This window comes from Aquila chrysaetos, chromosome 3 (assembly GCF_900496995.4).
Source record: "Aquila chrysaetos chrysaetos chromosome 3, bAquChr1.4, whole genome shotgun sequence".
NCBI lineage: Eukaryota > Metazoa > Chordata > Aves > Accipitriformes > Accipitridae > Aquila > Aquila chrysaetos.
Genome location: NC_044006.1, coordinates 11604366 through 11623493, shown reverse-complemented (window position 1 = coordinate 11623493; position 19128 = coordinate 11604366). Strand labels below are relative to the sequence as shown.

Sequence of the window (19128 nt, the reverse complement as noted above, 5' to 3'; positions counted from 1 at the left end):
GAGGGACTTGCTTCATTTTGAAACCCCCTGCGGATCTCCACATGGCTACCCTTCCTCTGTCCTCCAGCCCTTTCCTCCACAAGCCCTTGGCTGTTGGCATGCGCTGTAATATTCTCCCCGAGTTTTTCCTCCAGCAGCTGCAGCTCCAGATGCACACAGATGTGTCTGCCAACAGCTTTTCACCTTCTCTGAGGTTCCTGTTTTGGGGAAGAAGGAATCCCATCTCCTGGTGGAGTTTAGGGAGGTGCTGCCCCCGGGAAGCCCCGGGTTAGGACTCCGGAGACCCAAGCTCTTGTGCTCCCGTGGGAGCCAGGGCCATGCACAAGCTGCAGAGGGAGGAGGCCCAGATACCAGGCATCACTGTGCACCTCCATGCTGGGTGGTGTGAGGCTGTGAGCCCCTGCAGCCCCAAATTCAGCATCTGGAGCCACAGCATGGCAGGGAATGCACACAGCGAGGCTGAGGACGGGCTGCATGCTGGTGCTGTCGGTCTGTGCAGTGCCGGCATCCAAAATGTGCTGGATCGCACAAAACACACGGGTAAGCCGGGCGATGAGCCAGTGATGGATGTCGATGTGCAGGGCCAGGCACCCCACACTCCTGGGGTGCTGCAGGTCGTGGGGCACCATGCCTTCCCTGTTCCCCTGCCCGCTGCCGCTGAGTTCAGTGTGGGTTAAACACCTCCATAGGTCTGGCAGTTGGGTTGTTTCAAAACCCAGCTCAGGACTGCCAAACCAGCAGGTTTCCATGTACACCATGGGCCTTTTGATGCTACGGAGAGCTGAAGACTAAATAAAGCTGTAAGACCCACTCTGCGTAACGCTCGGGTCCAGCTCCAAGAAACCTGGCTTCTTTTTATGGCATATTTAGATCAGCAGTTTCCTGCTGATGCCAGCACTGCAGTTTCTGTGTGTGTATAAATGTGTAAAACAATGGAGCTCGGCAGAGCCACACCAGCTAGGAAGGGGCTGGGTTTTGCACTGAAGTTTTTTTTCTCTCTTTTTCCCTTTTCCTTTTGAAATAACCCCATTTGGGCCTCCAGTGAAAAACCAAAACATCTGGTGCCGGGTATTTGGCTGCTGGAAATCAGCTCCTCATTACTGAAAAGCACAGAAGCAATGCAGGGATTCCCGGTATAGATCAATAACACTTAAGGTCATGTTCATGCATCATCCCTGTCCCTCCTGGCCTTTGAATATATGGACTGAGGACATGAAGAGAGCTGTGATTCTCTGTGCTAGCACAGGAGGTAAATCGTGAAGGTTAGTAAAGAAGCAATTGAATCAGTAAAGAAGTCCTTCAAGCCTGATTTATTGACGCTTTCATGTGAGATCTCAGCAGGGTAAGACGCTGCCGTGAAGAACAGACAAGTCAGCAAATGACAGTAACATGGCGGGCATTCGATGTGTGGGGAGGACCCTTTGGCAGGGCCACCTTGAGCCCTGGATGGGGAACCCTGGGGCCAGGGGTGAGGCCGAGCCTCTGCCCGCCCAGCTTGCTAGCTCTGCATGAAGAGGTGGAAGTTGGTCCTGGTGAACTCCTGATGGATGCTGTCAAGTAATTTGTCCGAGTCCTGGGGGACATCTGAGAGGACCTGCTGCCCTGGGATGAAGCTCTGCTCCGGGGTGTAGGTGAACGTGAATGAGCTGGAGTAGATGAGGCCATCATCCCTGATCAGCAGGAGTGGGACTGTGATGGGGTATCGCAGCCACCTCCAGTCACTGCCAAAGGCAGAGACATCAGGGACGACGCAAACGAGGGACTTGGGGCTCCTGGGAACAGGAGAGGAAAACATGCATTAACAGATGAGGGTCCCATGCAGAAGCGGCTGGCAGCGAGTGCTGGCACATCTCCTCCAGCCTGGAGCTCAGCGTGAAGCCTCTGGCCAGTTTCCCCTCTCCTCGCTGGTGTTTCATTCCTCTCTGCCAGGGCTGCTTGCTTGTTTGCAGCCCCCTAAGTTCCCTGTTGTCTCCCACCCACTGCTATCCCCAGACTGCAGCCAGGGCAGAGCAGCCAGACGCATCCCTGCCTCTCCTCGCAATGCTCATACTTGGTCCCACAGAACGGGCAGTACAAGTGCCCCCGTCCCCAAGGTCAGCAGCCACATCCCTCCCAGAGCTGCCCAGCACAGCCTAAACCCAGCTGCTGTTCCCTGCCTGCTCCCTGGCCCCCTCGGCTGTGTTACCTGTACATCGTCTCTGCTTCCACGTCTCCGAACCAGACCTTGAGGTGTGCGTGGAAATGCTCCCCCTGCACCTCCAGCATGGCCACATCCCCGCCACCCGTGAGCTGTGACGGGCAGAGTGCACGGCAGTGTGTGACGTGGTGGAATGAGCCCAACTCCTTCTCCCGCAGGATGCTCTCCCTGCGCATCCCGTCCCTGCCGCAGCAGTCCAGACCCAGGCATTCCCACAGCATCCCAAAACCAGGAGATGCCGAGCGTGGGTGCAAGGGCTCAGGAGCAGGAGCCATGATGGAGGCAGGTGATGGAGAGGAGGGGGTGGCCCGCGGCCGGCGCTGTGCCTACCTGCAGGGCAGTGATGAGTGGCACGGGGCTGACAGGCTCGCGGACGCAGGCCAGGCTCTCACTGAAGGTATACTCCACCATTTCGGTGCCGATGATGGTCCAGCAGGAGCCGTCGTTCAGCAGCTCCCGGTTGGCTTCCTTCGGGCAGGGAGATGCCTGTGGAGAGTGTCACAGCTCCAGTAACACTGCAGCAGGGGCAGCAGGGGACTGGGGCCAGGACACCTGGCTTCTTCCCCTGGTGTCTTGGTTCCAGCAAGCAACTACTTCGCTCACTGGGAAACACGGATCATGGTGCCTTTGCAAAGACCTCGGTGACAATGTTCCCACCGAAGCAGGCAAGCCAGAGGCAGATGGCTTTGTAGCAATTCCGACCTTAATCTGGATGCTAGCCCCCTTCAATGGAAGACCCCTCCTGGTGACATGTTCCCCAGCCAGAGGAGCTTGGAAAGAGGACAGGGAGCACGCCAGGGGTCCTCACCTCCTCCTCACACTGCCGTACCTGGAACTGGATCACTTTCTCCGTGGAGAGACACAGGTACATGCGGTCGCTGCCCTGGAACTGGAAGGCGCATTTGTGGAGCTGGGAGATGGGCTCGTCCACGTCCAGCATGGCATACTGCTTTGTCACCTTCCGGATGATCTGTGGGCAGCAGCAGCATCTCAGGGATGGCATCCATCGCTCAGAGCCACAGAGCAGCCGGGTCCATGTGCCTGACACCCGCAGGGATGGAGGCTTACCAGGGGAGGCAGGGTGATGCCGGTGGCCGTGCAGACCAGCTGGACCACGGAGCCGTAGCGGATATACCCTTCCCGCAGGGGGAACTCGCTCCGGGTGCAGTGCTCATCGGCTTGCCAGGAAGGAGAGAGGCAAAGTCACCGCCCTGAGCAGCTAGGGAGCAGGTTAACCTGGGCTGCCTTGCTATGCACAGGTCTGGCTGTGCTCCCAGTGCTTTCTTACTGCCCTCTCTGCTCTGCAGGTGCTCACTGCTTGGAGAGACCACTGCTCCCTGGGAACCCAGCATGGGAGAACGGGACTGGGATGTGGTACCTCGCAGGGACACTGCCAGAGGCAGCGGGGGCAGAGATGCTGTTGGGCTGTGGCCTCTTCCAGGCAAGTTACTCGTTTGGATTAGTGAGCCTCCAGACCGGTACAGTTCTTGCTGTCCCGTTTGCAGCCTGTGTGCTCTCAGGGCATGATGCCAACCCTCAAGGCCAGTGGGAAACAGCCATCGGCTCCAGAGATACCGCAGGAACACCAGGCAGAGGTGAGATCTGAGTCAGGTTCCCACACCCCGGGGCTAATTCCCATTCCTTTCGCCCCCCCCCCCCAAAACTGGCTTTGCAGGAGGGGAGAGCCAGGGCTGGAGGCAGCCAGCCCTGGGCATGGCCAGCATCAGTGGTCCCACAAGCTTCTTACCCAGGTGGAGGGTGAAGGCTGCCCACTGCCTGGCGCTGGCGATGAAGGCTCCCCCCTCGACAGAGAGGTAGCGGGTGCTGACAGTCTGGGAGCGCAGGCGGTTGAAGAGGGAGACTTTGGAACCCGAGGAGATGCAGACTGCTGGGAGAGGTGGTTGTGTTGTTAGCACTTGCCAGGTCCACGTGTGGCTTGATCTACGGCTTTTGTCAAGCCAAGGGAGGACAAGTCCTGGTTAATGCTGTAACCAGCCCAGCAGGGAGCAGCACCCCCTCCAGCTGCCTTTCTCTGTATATGAGTGTCAGTCCAAGTGGGCTTTTCAAAGGTGAAGCCCAGGGAGTGGGCAGCATGTTGGTATCAGGGCATTACACACTGTGGTGGCTGAACCCTTCAGAAAAGAGACATCAATACGCCCAGATACATTCCCCCTCTTTTGTGGATGCCCATGGGCTTTGGGTCCAGCCTGGACCACTTCGGAGCCAAGCCGTGAGCATTCAGAGAGCATCCCACCCTGGGCTTGCACCCGCTTTCCTCCCCACAGAGCCATCCCTGTACGCACGGTCCGTGTTCTTCAGCGACTGCTTCTTCTGCGAGGGCTTGGAGATGACCTTGATCAGCTTGCTGTGGAAGGTGCCGATCTCCTGCCCGTTGCTGAAGAAGAGCTTCAGGACCAAGCGGAAATGCTTGCGCTTGTCTGCGTCCGAGATGTACAGTGCCTTGGCACAGCCGAAGCCCTGCCAAGGGCAGAGAGGGGCTGCCAGCAGCTCCAGCCCAGCCCTGCCAGCCTTCCTCGCCCTCCTCACCGCCCCGCAAGGACATAATAGTGCCCTTTCAAAGAGCCCCAGGTTCATTTAAAGGGGGAAACAACCAGAGATGTTATTACAGGTGGAATGAAGAGCTGGGGATCAGCAAAGACTTTATTTACACTGGGGGCAGAGAATTCCTCATGGAAATGAATGTTCACGTGTGATTTATCCCACATAACATGAGAAATCGCCCTGGGTTTATGGTTTCCCCGCCGTCCTGGCTGATACACTGTGCCATAGCAGCAACGCAAGCACTGCAGACAAAGGGTCTTTTTGTAAGGTTTCTGGCCCAACTCAGACCCCGTGCTCTTCAGGGACCCCAGATAATGCTTTTTCTTCTTTTTTCTCACTATCAAAAGATGCCAGAGCTCTGCTGAAGCTCTTGAACTTGGGGATTGACTGAGGGTTTTTTAGCCATTTATTTGCAAATGAAAGACATTTCATTTTACATTTTGCGATAAGCAGCAGTGCCGCTCATCGGGAGAAGGTACCGGGGCTGAGGGAGCTGTGCAAATTTTGGCAGCTTGCCTGCCACAAGGCTGTCAACCTGAAAAGATGGTGCCGAAGAAAGATGGGGCTCTTTGCAAGGCAAGGGAGCCTGCCTGGCTGCTCGGGCTGCCGCATGTGCCACAACAGGGCAGCAGAGCAGGAGTGGGGAGCGATGGCTAGGAAGGAAGGATGGCGACATCCCAAGGAAGGGGATGATGCAACATTCCAGGGCGTGGGGTGACACCGGGGACAGCCCAGCCCCTGCATAAGCAGCTCCAGGGAGCAGCAGGCTTTACCTTTGCGTCCGGCTGCTCCTCAAAGCTGAGTTTCTGGGTCTCCATCAGGCTGCTGCCCATGCTGTCCAGCCCCATGTACCCGCACACCCGAAAACCCGTCTCTCCCAGGTCTCTGGCTGGAAGAGACGGGGAGAAGCACCCTCCAGGCCCCGCACAGGCACAGGCATGGGCTCGGCTCCTCCTGGCACGGTGGGTTGCCCCAGGCTCCAGCCCTCCCCAGGTCAGCACCACAGAGGGCTCAGCCTCAAGGGGGAAAGAGGAGTTTGGGGGTGCAAAGATAAAAAAACCTGGGTCACTCTCCCCTTTGCAGAAGTGGAGGGCAGCTCTCTGTGGCACGGGAAGGGAGGGAGGAGAGGTCCAGGGCTGCTGCCAAACGCTTACCTTTTATCTGCTCCTGTTTTAACTTCCATCCTGGCCCGCTCAGGTAAACGCAAGGTGGGGGACAGAAAAACCTGCAAAGGCAAGAGGACATTTTCTTACTGCACTTCAGCATCCAGAAAAGATGCTCCGGGGTGATGGGATGGCTGCGCTGAGAGCACAGACCTTTGCCCGAGGCTCACCGGCATCGGGAGCAACCCTGCACCCTGGGAGGTACGTGCTGCTGCAGCGAGGGGCTGGGGACCCCCCGGCTGGGGGGGCACGGGCAGGGCTGGCCAGAGGAATCGGGCTGTGCTCAAGCAGCTGTCTCAGCCTCTCTGCCCTGCACCGGCTGCCTCCAGCCGCAGCGTCCAGCCCCAGCCCGGGTGGCTGCCACATCTGTCGGTGCTGCTGATGGCCACTAGCCCACTGGCCCCGGGATGGCCCCAGGAGGGGACGACAGGGCGCCTCAGCCTGCCCGCCCTGCCCTGAGCCGAGGGGGGGGATCGGGCCCCCCGCCTCTGCCTGCCTGCCATGTGGGAGTTTCGGCAGGTCGGGAACAGAGTTTGCATTCACAGCCAGATTCAGAGCCCAATGCAAATAAATCTATAGCCAGGGTTTTAGAAACCTATTTTCCTGTGTTTTATTTGGGTTTCCACTGTCTTTGCACTTGTGTGAATGGTGCAAATTCATCCTCTATTGATACTGGGTAAAGCGCTAGCAGAGAAAACACCAGTGCGGGGGGTTGGATATTTCAGAGCCCTAAAGTCCTGGGCACGGGTTTATTTAAACAAGTCATCCACAGCACAGGCCCCTGACTTCCACCATCAAGAAAAATGGCACCAGCACCTTTAAACTTTAGCCTGGGAGCTCCGTGCTGCTTTTCTCTCCCTCTCCAGACCCGGCATCTGATTTTCACCCCTTGCATGGGGTCTGGAGCAGGGGAAAGAGGCTGTCCCAAAGGCTCAGTGATATGGGGCCTTCCCTCCTGGCTGGGAGACCCAGTCCCGAAATAAAACCTTTACCCGTGGACCAGCAGCCCTGGCAGGAGACTGGATGCGATGAGGACTTTGTAGGCACAGCCAGCCCAGCTTAGAGCCGTCTCCTGGGATCGCTGGGGTCTGGGTGGGTTACGCCTTACAGGTAGAGCTCGTTGCCTCATAGCTATTCCACACTTGGTAATAACAGAGGATTATTTATATCACAAGGATTAATGGAGGATTAATTATATTACAGTGCCACAGTCTGATGTCACTGCCCAGGAGTAGCAATTTTGGAGATTCAGGCTAGAACCTCAAGCTGGCAGTGCGGGAAGGATTTTCAAAAATAGCAGCTTTTGGAGACCGTGGGCATTGATGGAAACATCCCAGTCCCTGCTGTGGCTGTTCGGATTTTAAGACAAGATTTCCAGAGCACTTAAAACACTAACCTTTCCTCTTCTTCATCGTTGTAATTTCCTTCTTGGGGGGTAAGATTTGAATAGTATCTTTCCTTCCTTCACTTCATCTTTCTGCTCTCCAGTACTTCACAGGAGGAACCTAACCACTAGGAATGTCTAACTGGGATGGCTGCAGGGGGGAGGTAATATCCTTCTTGTGTTATTCAGTTCACAAAGACTAAACAATGGGTTTGGATGCAAAGAGGTCATGAGTGGATGCAGAGAGGATATGTTAAATCATTTGCTTCACCAGCTGAGATCACAGAAATCTAGCAAGGCTGAAATCAAGCTTTAGGTAGCTGGGTTTGGAAGCGGCTATAGGAGAAGCCAGAGCAATCTCCTACCTTTTTTCGTTGCCATATGACTTCTGTGCGACTTTGGCATGCAGTATCAGTACCGTCTGGTCTGCCGGCAGCTGCAGGTACCTCCGCACACCGTCTCGAAGTGGGTTGGTTTGGTATGGGTTGGATCTACAAGACAGCGGTCCCCCAGCACTGTAACACCAGAATTGGGCTCCTCACCTTGCCCTACCAGCCCTATGCTGAGCCAGGAGCCTGGAGCTCCCTCCGTGTCCAGCCCAATGGGGTGAGGAAGGTGGAGAGGCCTTCCCATCGGGAAGCACTGGAGCTCAGTTGCTCTAAGACTGGGGCTGGCATTGAAAAACATAAAGTTTGGATAACTGAATAACTGCTAACAGTTATTATTTGTTATAATAATAATAATAATAATTGTTATAATAATAATAATAAATAATAACTGCTAACAGTTATTATTTGTTTTCCATCAAACACACACAGGGCACTATGTTAATAGCTCTGAAACACGCATTTCTAAGACTTCCAGTCCCACGCAATGGTGGCAGTGCTCTAATTGATTATTAATTTGGTTTTCCACCTGATGTGCTTGTTGCTGTATGGTTTTTTGGTGAGTTGGGAAATGATGCTGCTGAGCCGTGAGTGCAGCTGTCACGCAAGGAGGAGCTGCTTCTTGGCTTCTGCAAGAGCTGTTGGGTGAAAATAGCTGCATTCTTCTCCAAGACCTAAGAAGTGGGTGGTTTTGCCGATTCTTTCCGCTCTATTAACTAGAAGGAGTTCCCATGCACCCGGCATTTAACTCTGCTAACTTAGTAGGTTGGGCGTTAACCGGCTAGAGAGAGATGAGGTGGGTCCAAGCCCGAGGTGCCCTGCTCTGCCACCTGGGACTCGTGTGCAAGAACTGGGGGATGAGAGCGGGGAGAGTTATGGAGTGTCTACTGGGGAGGCCTTCTGTGGTGCTGACTTGCTTTCAGGGGAGGTGAGACCACCCATCTGAATAACACCAGCTCCTGCCCTACTGAAAGTCCCTAGACCTCCTGAGTACCTTCAGCTGGATAAGAGGAAACAAGGAAACCAGAGGAGAGGGAAGGGCTGCTGCCTGGGCAGGAGCCCCTCCTTTGCACATCTGCCGATGTTTGGGATATGGCACCGGGGCACACTCAAGAAATTGCTCCTACCAAGGGGACCCAGCCTGGCTGGTTATGAAATGGTCTTGACTTAAGCCTGAGCTCTATTCTTCCATGGGCTGAGCTCCGTTGCCTTGCTGCAAAGGGGTGTTTGTGCCTGCTGGTATTTGGACAACGCCTCTGTGTTTCTGCTCTGCACGGTCAGGGGATGTTTTTGGACCCACCTGGATGAGCATCAGACCCAAACCAGATCCAGTATCCTCAGGACAGAGAAAGCTACATGGAAACTGGCTTCAGGCTCTGGGTCTTGACTCTCCCAAGGCTGCTGGGGGTCACTCATGACCTCTCCACAGAGCAATGGCCTTGCATCGGAGACAGAGAGAAACAGCAGTGGCCAGAGAAGGCTGTGAACCACAGCTGCAAACACATGGCTGAGTCACCAGGAGAAAGTGGCCGGGGACTGTGGGCAGTGCCAGGGGATTGCTCAGAGGAGAAGCAGTGAGGATGGGGGCACCAGCCATGGCCACAGCCACCCACGGAAAATCTTGCAAGAGGTACGCAGTGGAGCATCCCCATTAAAACCAGTTCCTATTCCTCTTAAATGGGCTAGAAATGGAGAATAATTGAGGGCATAAATGATCAGATGTGTGAAGAGAGGTAAATCTGGTCCTGCCAAGCACCCCAAGGCAGGCTATGGTGAGCTCTTGCTGGGCTCAGAGGTCAGAGCAAGTTCCCAGGGAGAGAAGCAGCAAGCAGTCATCCCAAGCAGCCTTTTAGAAGAGTTCACCTGCCAATTCTGTTCTTCCCAGTGCAACATGTGTATTTTAAAAGGGCTGTGCCCTTTACAGCTTCTAGGACCCATGTTACAATTCACTTTAAACGTATATCCCTTCACTTCCAGCTTTCCCACACTGTGGATGGAGTTGATGCTCTCCTGTTTGTATGTGGAAGATAAACACATCTCCCATACAAGCAAATATTTACGCAGCGTCTCCTCTGGGTAGTCCCACGGGGACCTGATGCTTTGCACTCCACAGATTCTCCCACCACTGCTCTGTTCAGTTATTAGATGGGCGATACAGTCTCCTGCCTTCCTTGTTCTCAATTCTTTATCCTAGATGCGTTAGCCAGATCACCAGCAAGCATAAATCAACAGAGCTCTGCCAAAATCAGATTTACAGCTGGTGCCAGTGTCACCCACAGCATTAGCTGCTGCTCTGTGTCTGGGGAATGAATGTTTTATGGCCACAGCAAGCCCGTTCCTGACTGCAGAGCACACACTGCAACCGAGCTCCTCTCCCCGTGGCAGCCCCAGTGCTGCTGCCAGCACACGGCTCTGGGGTCAGCCACGGCTCGCCCCAGCCCACACTCACGGCAAGGCAGAAGGAGCTCCTTTGCTAGATAGACCCTCAGATTGCCCTTAACAGCTCCCGTGCCCAGGCTGGATCTATTCCCTCTGACCCTTGCCGGGCTGGGAGAGTCCAGCTCCAGCATGCTGAAGTTGAGCTTTATCAACCAGTATCCCACCAGTGCTCGCTCCAGGGGGGGTTATTTAGTCTTGCTGAAAAGCTGCACTCCAGCCTTTCTCTCTCCTGAATGGTTTATATCTCTGCACAGCCAAAGAGATCCTTTGCAAGATAACATAAGAAAGTTATTTAATCTTTTTCCATAATGGCAATCTGCAGCTGTCTCACTCCTCAGCTGCCAAGCAATAGTGTGATTTCAGCTTTGATCTGCCTTTGTTATTTTCCCCTTCACCTAAAAGCACCATTTGGGAATCTCTCTGCAAAAGTTTTGGCGTTTTTTTTTACAGAACTACTGATTGTGATCAGGATAAGTGTGGAAACAGATCGAGGAAACGGCTGTCCACTGGCCTGACACTGGATATTCTTTTACACTAATGCAACATCATGAAAAATGAGTACTAAACCTTGCTGGCTCCATTCAGTAGCATTTTGCCCTCAGTTTGTCACAGGCAGCAGGCACAGAGTGGGGAAGAACCAGGCTGGGTGTGAGAATATTTCCCTGGGGAGTCTTATCATTCAGTATTCAGTGCAAAATGAGGAGGGTAGCTTTGGGTCCTTGCTCGTGTCTCAGCTGCGGAGACATATGCTCCATCCCTGTTAGTGTCACCCACCAGCACCGACGCACTCACCAGCGCCCATCCATATAGCATGGGGTCTGCCTGGGAAGCACCGATCCCTGCGGAACTGCTGGGCTGGGAGCTGCTGGAGGGAGCCTTTCCCATTAACCCATTGGCAGAGTAAGGAACAGCCTGGTACCAAAGCCAGGCAGCGGCAGGGAGTGTTCAGGCGCAAACTGCCAAAACCTGTGGATTAAGACGTGTGCTGACAGCATAGCCAGCAGCAACGCCGGCTCCGCAGAGCCTCCTGCGGCACCAGCTCAGGGCAGGGCCAGGCTTGTGCAGGTATCACTGCTCGCTGCCATCCGTACGCAATACCAGAGGCACGTGGGTTACTGCCTGGAGCTTATTAAAGAGCCTTCTGGAATAATTATCCACATGCTATTTACTGCTTAAAGTGGGAACATGCATGCCAAAGGCAGGTAAACAGACCGTAGTTCTTCAGATTTGATGTCTAGCTGGAAGAACGACTACCTAGAAACTTGTTTTTCTTTTCTTTGTCCATTCTCTGCAGCCATTGCCTTCCAAATTTTGGGGCTAAATTGTTTCAGTGACGCACTTCTGAACAGTGCTCACCATTCTGCCCATGGAGGCGACCACCCAGCATCCATCATCTGGTTTAAATTTACCTTCACAGAGTCAAAGGGCTATTGCTAAAGCAGCTCAATATACCCACTTGGCTCCTTCTGGCACCTACAGCCTCCTCAGGGTTACAGGGAATTATTCACTCCTTCTGACATTTATTATATTAAATTATTAAAATGCTTTGATTGTAGTGCAGTGTTAGTTCAGTGTCACGTTAGCAGCACCGCACGGGCCAGGCTCTTAGAACTCATGCTAAAAGCCTCCTTTTCAGAGCCTGAGGTCTCAGCTGGGACTCGAGTGCTCTCGCACACAGTTAGGCATTATGTGCAAGCAGGGGGGGAGCAAGGGGGGAGCCACCACCTTTCTCCTACACTGATTTTTGTAAGCCTTTCCCCTTCCCTGCTCAGCCTGGCATCGCTTACCACCAAGGCTTTTCCCCGGCTTTAGGTCAGGATGTGCCTCCGGAGAGGCTGCGAGCGTGCTTTGAGGTGCATCTCTGGGGTGGCTCTGCCCTGGTGTTGGAGGTGGGAGAGACCCAGGGCACCCATGGCTATTTGCAAGCCCTGGCCATGTTTCTGTGCCCTCTTCCATAGGAAATGAAGCAGAAAATGAGGAGTGCCCTCTGTGCTTTTCGTAGGAGACACACAGCTGGACCGTCTGGTGAAGGGCTGTTTTATGTGGGCACGCAGGGAACCCAGGTAGGCGTTGAGAGGCTTTGGTAGGGTCAGACCCTGCAGTCACATCACTGATTTTAGGAGAGCTGATGTTTAACACCACAGCTGAAACTTAGCCCTCGCCTTCCCAGCGGTGAGCATGGGGGGCATCACTCAGCGCTTTGTCCTGCCTCCAGCCGGGAAACGCATCTTCTCCTTCCTTGGTCCCAGTGGGTCGGGCAAGGCTGTGCATCCCCAGCGACCTCCCACCTCAGAGCACTGCAGCTCAGCGCGCCCTGCCTTCCCGCTCCGGCTGCCGCCCTGGGTGACCGCCCTGCCGCAGGCACGGCTCCTGCCTGTGTCACAAACAGGGGAGAACCCAACCAAGGGGCCTTTTCAGCTCAGCCTTCCCCTGCCGCCGGGTCGCACGTCTCTGCTGAGACCGCCACGGTCATGGTGTGGGACGTATCCTGGTCCCCACACCACCTTCGGCTCTGCGAGGGCAGATCAGGCCGGGAAGTCCCACAACACCCTGTGTGTCCACCCTTGGGCAACTGCAGGAGCAGAAAAAGCACTTTATGGGCACCGGGAGAAGCAAACTGCCTTCTGCACTGCTGCTTTCCAGTTCACTGACGTTCACCAGCTCAGTCTGCAGAGGAAGGCATCCAATTTTTTCAGTCCCTTGGGAATGAAAGTCCTCGGACTCAGGAGACCAAAATACGATCCCAGCAGCTGTTGTTTAGAAACTGGGTCTTCAAATCAACTCTTTATACAAGAACTTTAACTCATGGTAACAGTGTCTTCAAGTGCAGATAACACTAAATTCAAGTGCAGAGGTTTAACTTGCTGCTTTTCCCCCACAAAAGAGCTGCCGTTTGCCTCACTCAGGAGATGGCTGCCCTGCAGCTTGCTAGGGACTTGCTGCCACAGAGGTCAATTGTTCTTTCCTCAGCTTGGGGAAACCAAAGGTTCTAATAAAAAATATCCATTTTAGAAGTCTGGGTTATATTTTGTACAGAGCAGGGGAGAAAATGCCTGCAGTGCTCTTGGGTATGGAGTCAATGCAATGTTTATGCAAAAGGAAAAGCCATTAGAAATCACAGAAATGAGAAGCCTGCAGTTTCTGGCTTCCCTCATTTTTCAATACCTCCTTTAATCCAGACCAACCCAACCCACAAGCCCTTGTATATGCATGGGTATTTATAAATCCTATATTTTCCTCACTGCACACACAAGTGAAATTCAGCCTTTTCTGGGCTTGGGGGATTTATCGACCACACCAACAGCAAACACCAGCCGAGAACAGGAAGCACGAAAACCCTGCGGCGGTGAGCTCTGCGGGGGACCGGGGGCCAGCCGGAGTGGTCACCTCGGGCATGTTCCCGGCTGCCCTGCGCCTGCCCCTGCAGCACCAACACCCTCAAAATGCCCTAGTTTGGTAATGCAGTATTGGCTCGTCTGCTAGAAAATTCAGATGATGTGGGTGATTTACCGTAGTCTCCTTTCTCTGTTCCTCATGTAGGCATTGACGTTAGTGCAAAGAGGAAGGAAAGTGCTGTTAAAGCAGTAAAAGACAGTCCTATAAAGCACTAAAGGTGGTTCTTACCACCGCAACGTAGATCTAAGTGCTGAGAAGAGGAGGAGGGCTGGGAAGGTCTATTCCAGGGTGTCTAAGAAGACTCTGCTGATGTTCTCCATCACTACAGTCGAGCACATCAGTTGACCTTCTTGCTGGAAGCTCAGCCTGAGGCTCTCCAGCTCTCAGAGCTCCGGTCTGCAGCTCCCTGGTTCAAACCCACCTCCCCACCCTGCAGCCACTGCCTGCAGGGGTTCCTAAACTCCCAGGGCACTGTAGCGCAAATGGCTATTAAGCTTGGACTCTCCTTTTTCCAGGACTTGCCGAGTTTATGGGGGTCCCAGGTGCACTCCCACAGCAGGGGAAGATGAAAGAAAAGAAAAAAAAAAGAAAAAAAACCGGAAAAAAAACACCTTCTCCCTGCCCGACGAGCTCCTGGCAGGCAAGGGCTGCGAGTAACCCCGGGCCGTGCCCGGCTCGATGCCGATGCCGCCGCACAGCTCTGGCGATCGCCGTTTCCACCTGCGCGCAGCTCCGCTCGCCCGTGGGCACCTGCACGGACGCGGGAGGGAGGTGGGAGCCCGCGGGCACCCCCCCACGCCGGGGCAGGCGGCTGGACACCCCCCCTCCTTCCCCCCTCCCCAAAGCGCTGCCCCGGGGCCGGGCCGGGGCGCGGCGGCCGTGCCCGCCCCGCCGTCCCCCCCCCCCCCGCTCCCCCCGCCCCGTTAAATGCCGCGCGGGGCCCCGCCGCCTCCCAGCGCCGCCGCCGCGCCCCGCTCCGCGCCCCGCACCGCGCAGTTCCGCGCCGCTCCGCGCCCGCCGTACCTGACCCAGTAGCGCGGCGGGGAGCGGCTCCGCGGCCGGCACGGGTGAGTGAGGGGCTCCGCGGGCACCGCCGCCCCTGCGGGAAGGGAGAGGAGAGGAGCGGGGGTGAGGGTGAGCCCGGCCCCGGCCCCGGCCCCGGCCCGGCGGGGGCTGAGCCGCGGGGCTGTGCGCAGCGCCGAGCACTGCCGCGGGGGTTGGCAGCCTCCGGGGGGGGGCTTTTCCTTGGAGGGGGGCTGGCAGAGAGGGGGAGCAGCGGTCCTGGGCATGAAGAGCAGCAAGCAAAGCCGGGGGGTGGGCGGAAGAGCAGAGCCTTTGACGTGGGTTTTATTCCCAAAAGCGGTGGGCTGGGGGGGGTGTTTGGTGGGGCAGTAAGAGGGCACGGTACCCCGCTCTGTCTGTCTGTCGGTGCCTGTACGGAGGACGTGAAACCCTTCTCCGGTGCCGGGATGGCACAGTTCGCAGTCTGCCTGCCCTGCTCACCTTTTGCCTAGCTTTCGGGCAGGTTCCTGCTTATACAATCAGGGATCTCTTTTAGCAGAGAATAATAAGGTCTGGTACACCTGGGCAAGGCGTACTGAGCAACAGGAGATTGAGATCCTGCAAAAAGATAAGCTTGAAAGTGTGCCCTAAGTTTGTTATGCACTGTTTCTGCACGACTGGAAAATTGGGTCTGTGTGTACTCATAAATATGTTTGCACAAGCAATCACCACCTTTGGCTTATAATTCCAACCATTTCACGGGGAAAAATTAGCTTTGGGCACTTTTGTTCCAAGCAATTACGTGGGAAAACTTGTTTGGAAAATCAGATTATTCTGCACTCATCGTATTTGTGCTAACATGCAGCCGTCCGAGATAAGTGGAGCTGAGCAGATATACGATGTGGTGGTGGTACGTGCTCTGCTGGGGTGTTCCCCCTCGTTCTGCGAGGACGGCCTTTGCTGTGGTGCAGAGAGCTGCCGAATCCATCCGGGAGGCAGGGTTGCAGAGAGGGAACCGGTGTCGGTGAGGAGGCTGGCAGCGAAATGGGACTGTCCTGCTTCGAAGGAAGCCACCATGTGTGTGCAGTGGGACTGGGAGGGGGGAAAGAGGGCTCCAAGAGAGGAGCCTGTTCAGAGCCCTAACTCAGAGAAGGCACACAACTTCAGCTCTTCTGCTTAAAACCATAGGATTTTTGCTTCAGTCAAGCCCAGATTATTGATGAAGTTACTATGAAGTCCTCCCTGTGGGACCCTCTGTAGTGTCTCTTGATAGTAAAGATTATTTTTTTTTCTTTTTCCAAAACCAGGAGCAATTAATCACAGGCAGTGAGCGTGCAGGTTCTCAGTAGCAAGTAGAAACTGCATTCACAAGCAGATTCTTGTGATCTATGCAGGGATTCATTGGATTGGCATTTGGTATCAGCAACAAGTGTGTGTGGGGAAATCTATTCTTGGATATCTGCCCTGATCTTTGCCACCAGGATATAGATAAATTTGGCCTCATCCGAAATACAAATTCCTGTCTGGAAAGCATGCAGGAGATCTTGGTGTTTGTAGTAAAACGACACTTTCCATTGAAGCAGGCAGGGTATTGCTGCATCCAACTGGAAAAAGCTGTTGTTGATTTTTGTGGAAGTTTTAACTTTCTTTTTTCTTGAAGAATTAAAGAAATTTTATGTGATTAGTACAAGATGGGCTTGGAAGCTGCCCTTGTTGGCAATGGTAGCGAACAGAAAAGATGTAGCCAACAAGGCAGCCTGTTGTAGGCAATCTGTGGTCACAGAAGATGTTTGTGCTCCGATTGCTCATAACATAGCATTTCCCTTGAGGTTGGCATTAGGGGTTAAAGGTTTTCAAGAGAGGCCTTTGTTTAAACATCTTTAAAGTTTCCAATAGGGGCCCCTTTGTTCGCTTTTGGAGCAGTGTGCCTGCCTTGTTAAAAACTCAGCCCTCATAAAATGCCATTTACAAATGCTTGATGAATAGGGCTGAAACATGGAGGGGGAGATAAGTAGTGTTTGTATCTACACGCACATGTGAATTACAGACGAGCCCTACTGTGAGTGAATAAATGGGACCTAGAAAGAAACACACCAAAAAAAAAAAGATTGAGTGGTGCTTATAAAGAAACTTATAAAAATCAGCTATTCCCCCAGAACCAGTCGGTCCTCCTTGTGCCAGATGTCACACGCATCTCCTCCAGCCGTGCCAGCAGGCTGAGTGGCTCCCACCACTTGTCATTACCTCTCAGTAATCATATTTTCTCCACTTTGGGCCCAAACAGTAGCAAATTGATCACTTGGGCTCCATTGGCTGGAAGGGAGCTCACGCAGCTGCCGTAAGGGCTCCGTTGAGCAGACGGGCGCGGGGACCTGGACTCTGTGCTTTCTGTTACCTGCTGCAGGCTAGCAAGAGTCACCCCTTTGTAGGTACTTGCAGCACAGATGTACCTTTAGGTATCAAGTAACATTTTTAGCACTTAGAAGGCTTTGGTTCCCTCTCCCATCCTGGCTAAATATACGGAGTTTGAAAACAGGTCTGTTAAAGCAGGGGAGGGGATAGGCATATGCTCAGGAGACTCCAGAGACTGGTGCACATCTATGGCAGTGTTTCCACGTGGGGTGCCCCCGGGCTGCCGTGCCTGATCCTGTGTCTGAAGCTTTTCTGGTCCTCGGGCAGCTTGTCCTTCCTGGTGTTTTTTACTGGAGGCCAGATCCATCTTCCCTAGCAACTTTCTGCCCTTGCTTGTGTCTCTGTCCACAAACTTCTAATCTCTCGCCTTGCCAGCCCTTGGTTGCACACATGAACCCATCACCAACCTGATCCCTCTGGTGCCCATCATGGAAATCTGTACGGGTCAGCTGTGGTCCCTTACAGAGAGGTGGCAGTAACTTAGTTTCTTTCCAGACTTGAGCCTTCCCCTCTCTGGGCTGTGTCGTGCTGCTTCGCTGGTTGATTGCTAATGTATAAGTTTGGGAGTCTTTTGAGTTGTAGCCTGTGGACCTGTAGGAGTCCATGGTCTACGGCAGGAATCAGTAGGAGCAGACCTGTTGACAGCAGAGGCAACCCACTACACAAGAGTCTGTGTCTTGGCTGGAAAATTAGCAGGGTCCACAAGCTGAAAAAGACGGAAAAACCCTGCCTTTGGGTATTCTCAGCTCCTATGCTTGCAGCTGGACTTGGATGGCTTCCCCAGAGTGTCACGTTAGACATCCCCCTCGTTCTTTTTCTCTTTTCACAGCATCTTGCTTTGGCTTTAATAGTACCAGCCAGGATGAGTGTAACACAAAACTTTTCAGTCTGTGCTCAAATGCCAGGCAGCAATCTCACTACTGCTCTTCCATTTTGTTCTCCCTGTCATCTGCTGAACCTCTCGTGTCAAGTTGTTGAGGCAGATGATGGGCTGAGAGTGGCTGCCCTGTGCCCAGGTTTCCTAAAGCACGTCTGGGCTTTCCCTTGTCTGTCTGAAGTGCCCTAGTTTCACCCCAGCTGGGTCTGTGCCCTCATCCTGGGATGCAGGTGGGAGAGCCAGCCCGGGTCCTGGCTCTGCCACAGACTTCCCACAGGCTTGAGCAAGTGGCTTTGACTCTCTGGGTCTCTGGTTCCTCACGCCATGATGTAGGACTCTCCTTGGAGAGCCTCATGAGGCCTGAAAGCCTCAGTGAAGCAACCTCAGACTGTTCCCTCATCTCTCCTGGAAGCAAAGACCTTGTAGGCACATTTGGCGAGAACTTGGTAAGTGCAACAGAATTAGATGATTTCAACTAGTTGCTCACAAGTTGACCAGAAAGGGGTAATCCCACACAGGGGTGAGGCTGAGGTCAAGTGGTCCTCAGCCATGGCCTCAAATGCTGCTTTGAGTCCGTGGGGAGGCCTCGCAGGAGGTTTCCATGCAGCATCTGTGTGTGCTGACAATGACAGGATGATGCTGAGGCACAAGGGTCCCCAAGGCACCTGCTCTTCAGTGTGAGCAGGAGTGAGGCTACCAGCCACTGCAGCGCTGGTGGAAGTTCTTTGCTGGTGCATCTCCTACGGGCTGATGGCATCCCAGTCCTGGAACAGCAGTTCTCCTGCCATCCTGCTCTCAGAGGGATGTGGCAGCTGTGAAGTTAGGTGGAAACAGTTTCTCATGCTACCGTTGGGGTTGTCCCTGTGAAAAGTATTTAGACAAAGAATTCAACCAGCTTGCTCTTCTGTCTTGAGGAGGGCTGAAAAGTCTCCGCATGCTTTTCTGCAGCTGCCAAACACTCCTTGCTTTCTGCTATTTCAATTAAACACATAGCAGGATGGGTAGGATAAAGGGGAGAGGCACAAGAATATTCTCCTGGCGTGTTTCCTTATGCCAACACATTGAGTCACGTCTCCAGAGTGAGAAATATGATATAAAGGTTTAGAGAAGGAGGTCAGGCAATGAATCTATGATTGTGGGGCTGAAATAGCAGGCATTCTCTGTGGTTGTCTGTGCCATGTAAGCTTGCTGGAGGTCAGCTGGGGATATTGGTCCCAGCAGATTTGGGAGACAGACGTCCTGCTGGTAACTATCAATCTCATTGCTTAGAGATACTGGCTCTGCTGCATCAGGAGCTCAGCTGACAAACT

The 19128-nt window shown here is 54.0% G+C and overlaps 2 protein-coding genes across 6 annotated transcripts in view; one reads left to right on the top strand and one right to left on the bottom strand.

The window, feature by feature from the left end:
- Positions 1 to 1305: 1305 nt before the first annotated feature.
- The window catches only part of RBPJL (recombination signal binding protein for immunoglobulin kappa J region like), a 23248-nt gene continuing 5425 nt past the window's right edge, over positions 1306 to 19128 (bottom strand). The window contains exons 2-12 of one of the 4 annotated variants that reach the window (XM_030010145.1): positions 14551 to 14626; positions 7672 to 7797; positions 5914 to 5984; positions 5533 to 5648; positions 4501 to 4675; positions 3945 to 4085; positions 3266 to 3375; positions 3006 to 3167; positions 2528 to 2683; positions 2186 to 2289; positions 1306 to 1772 (exon numbers count right to left, since the gene is read on the bottom strand). In XM_030010145.1, the coding sequence (XP_029866005.1) occupies positions 1499 to 1772; positions 2186 to 2289; positions 2528 to 2683; positions 3006 to 3167; positions 3266 to 3375; positions 3945 to 4085; positions 4501 to 4675; positions 5533 to 5648; positions 5914 to 5984; positions 7672 to 7797; positions 14551 to 14626 (1511 nt within the window). In that variant the 3' untranslated portion in view covers positions 1306 to 1498. The remainder of the gene's footprint in view (positions 1773 to 2185; positions 2290 to 2527; positions 2684 to 3005; positions 3168 to 3265; positions 3376 to 3944; positions 4086 to 4500; positions 4676 to 5532; positions 5649 to 5913; positions 5985 to 7671; positions 7798 to 14550; positions 14627 to 19128) is intronic. The other 3 variants (XM_030010146.1, XM_030010147.1, XM_030010148.1) reach the window with 3 other exon arrangements.
- The window catches only part of MATN4 (matrilin 4), a 17607-nt gene continuing 13018 nt past the window's right edge, over positions 14540 to 19128 (top strand). The window contains exons 1-2 of one of the 2 annotated variants that reach the window (XM_030010144.2): positions 14572 to 14594; positions 18152 to 18264. The gene's annotated coding sequence lies outside the window, so the exon portion shown is untranslated. Of the gene's footprint in view, positions 14595 to 18151; positions 18265 to 19128 lie in introns of both variants that reach the window. The other variant, XM_030010143.2, reaches the window with a different exon arrangement.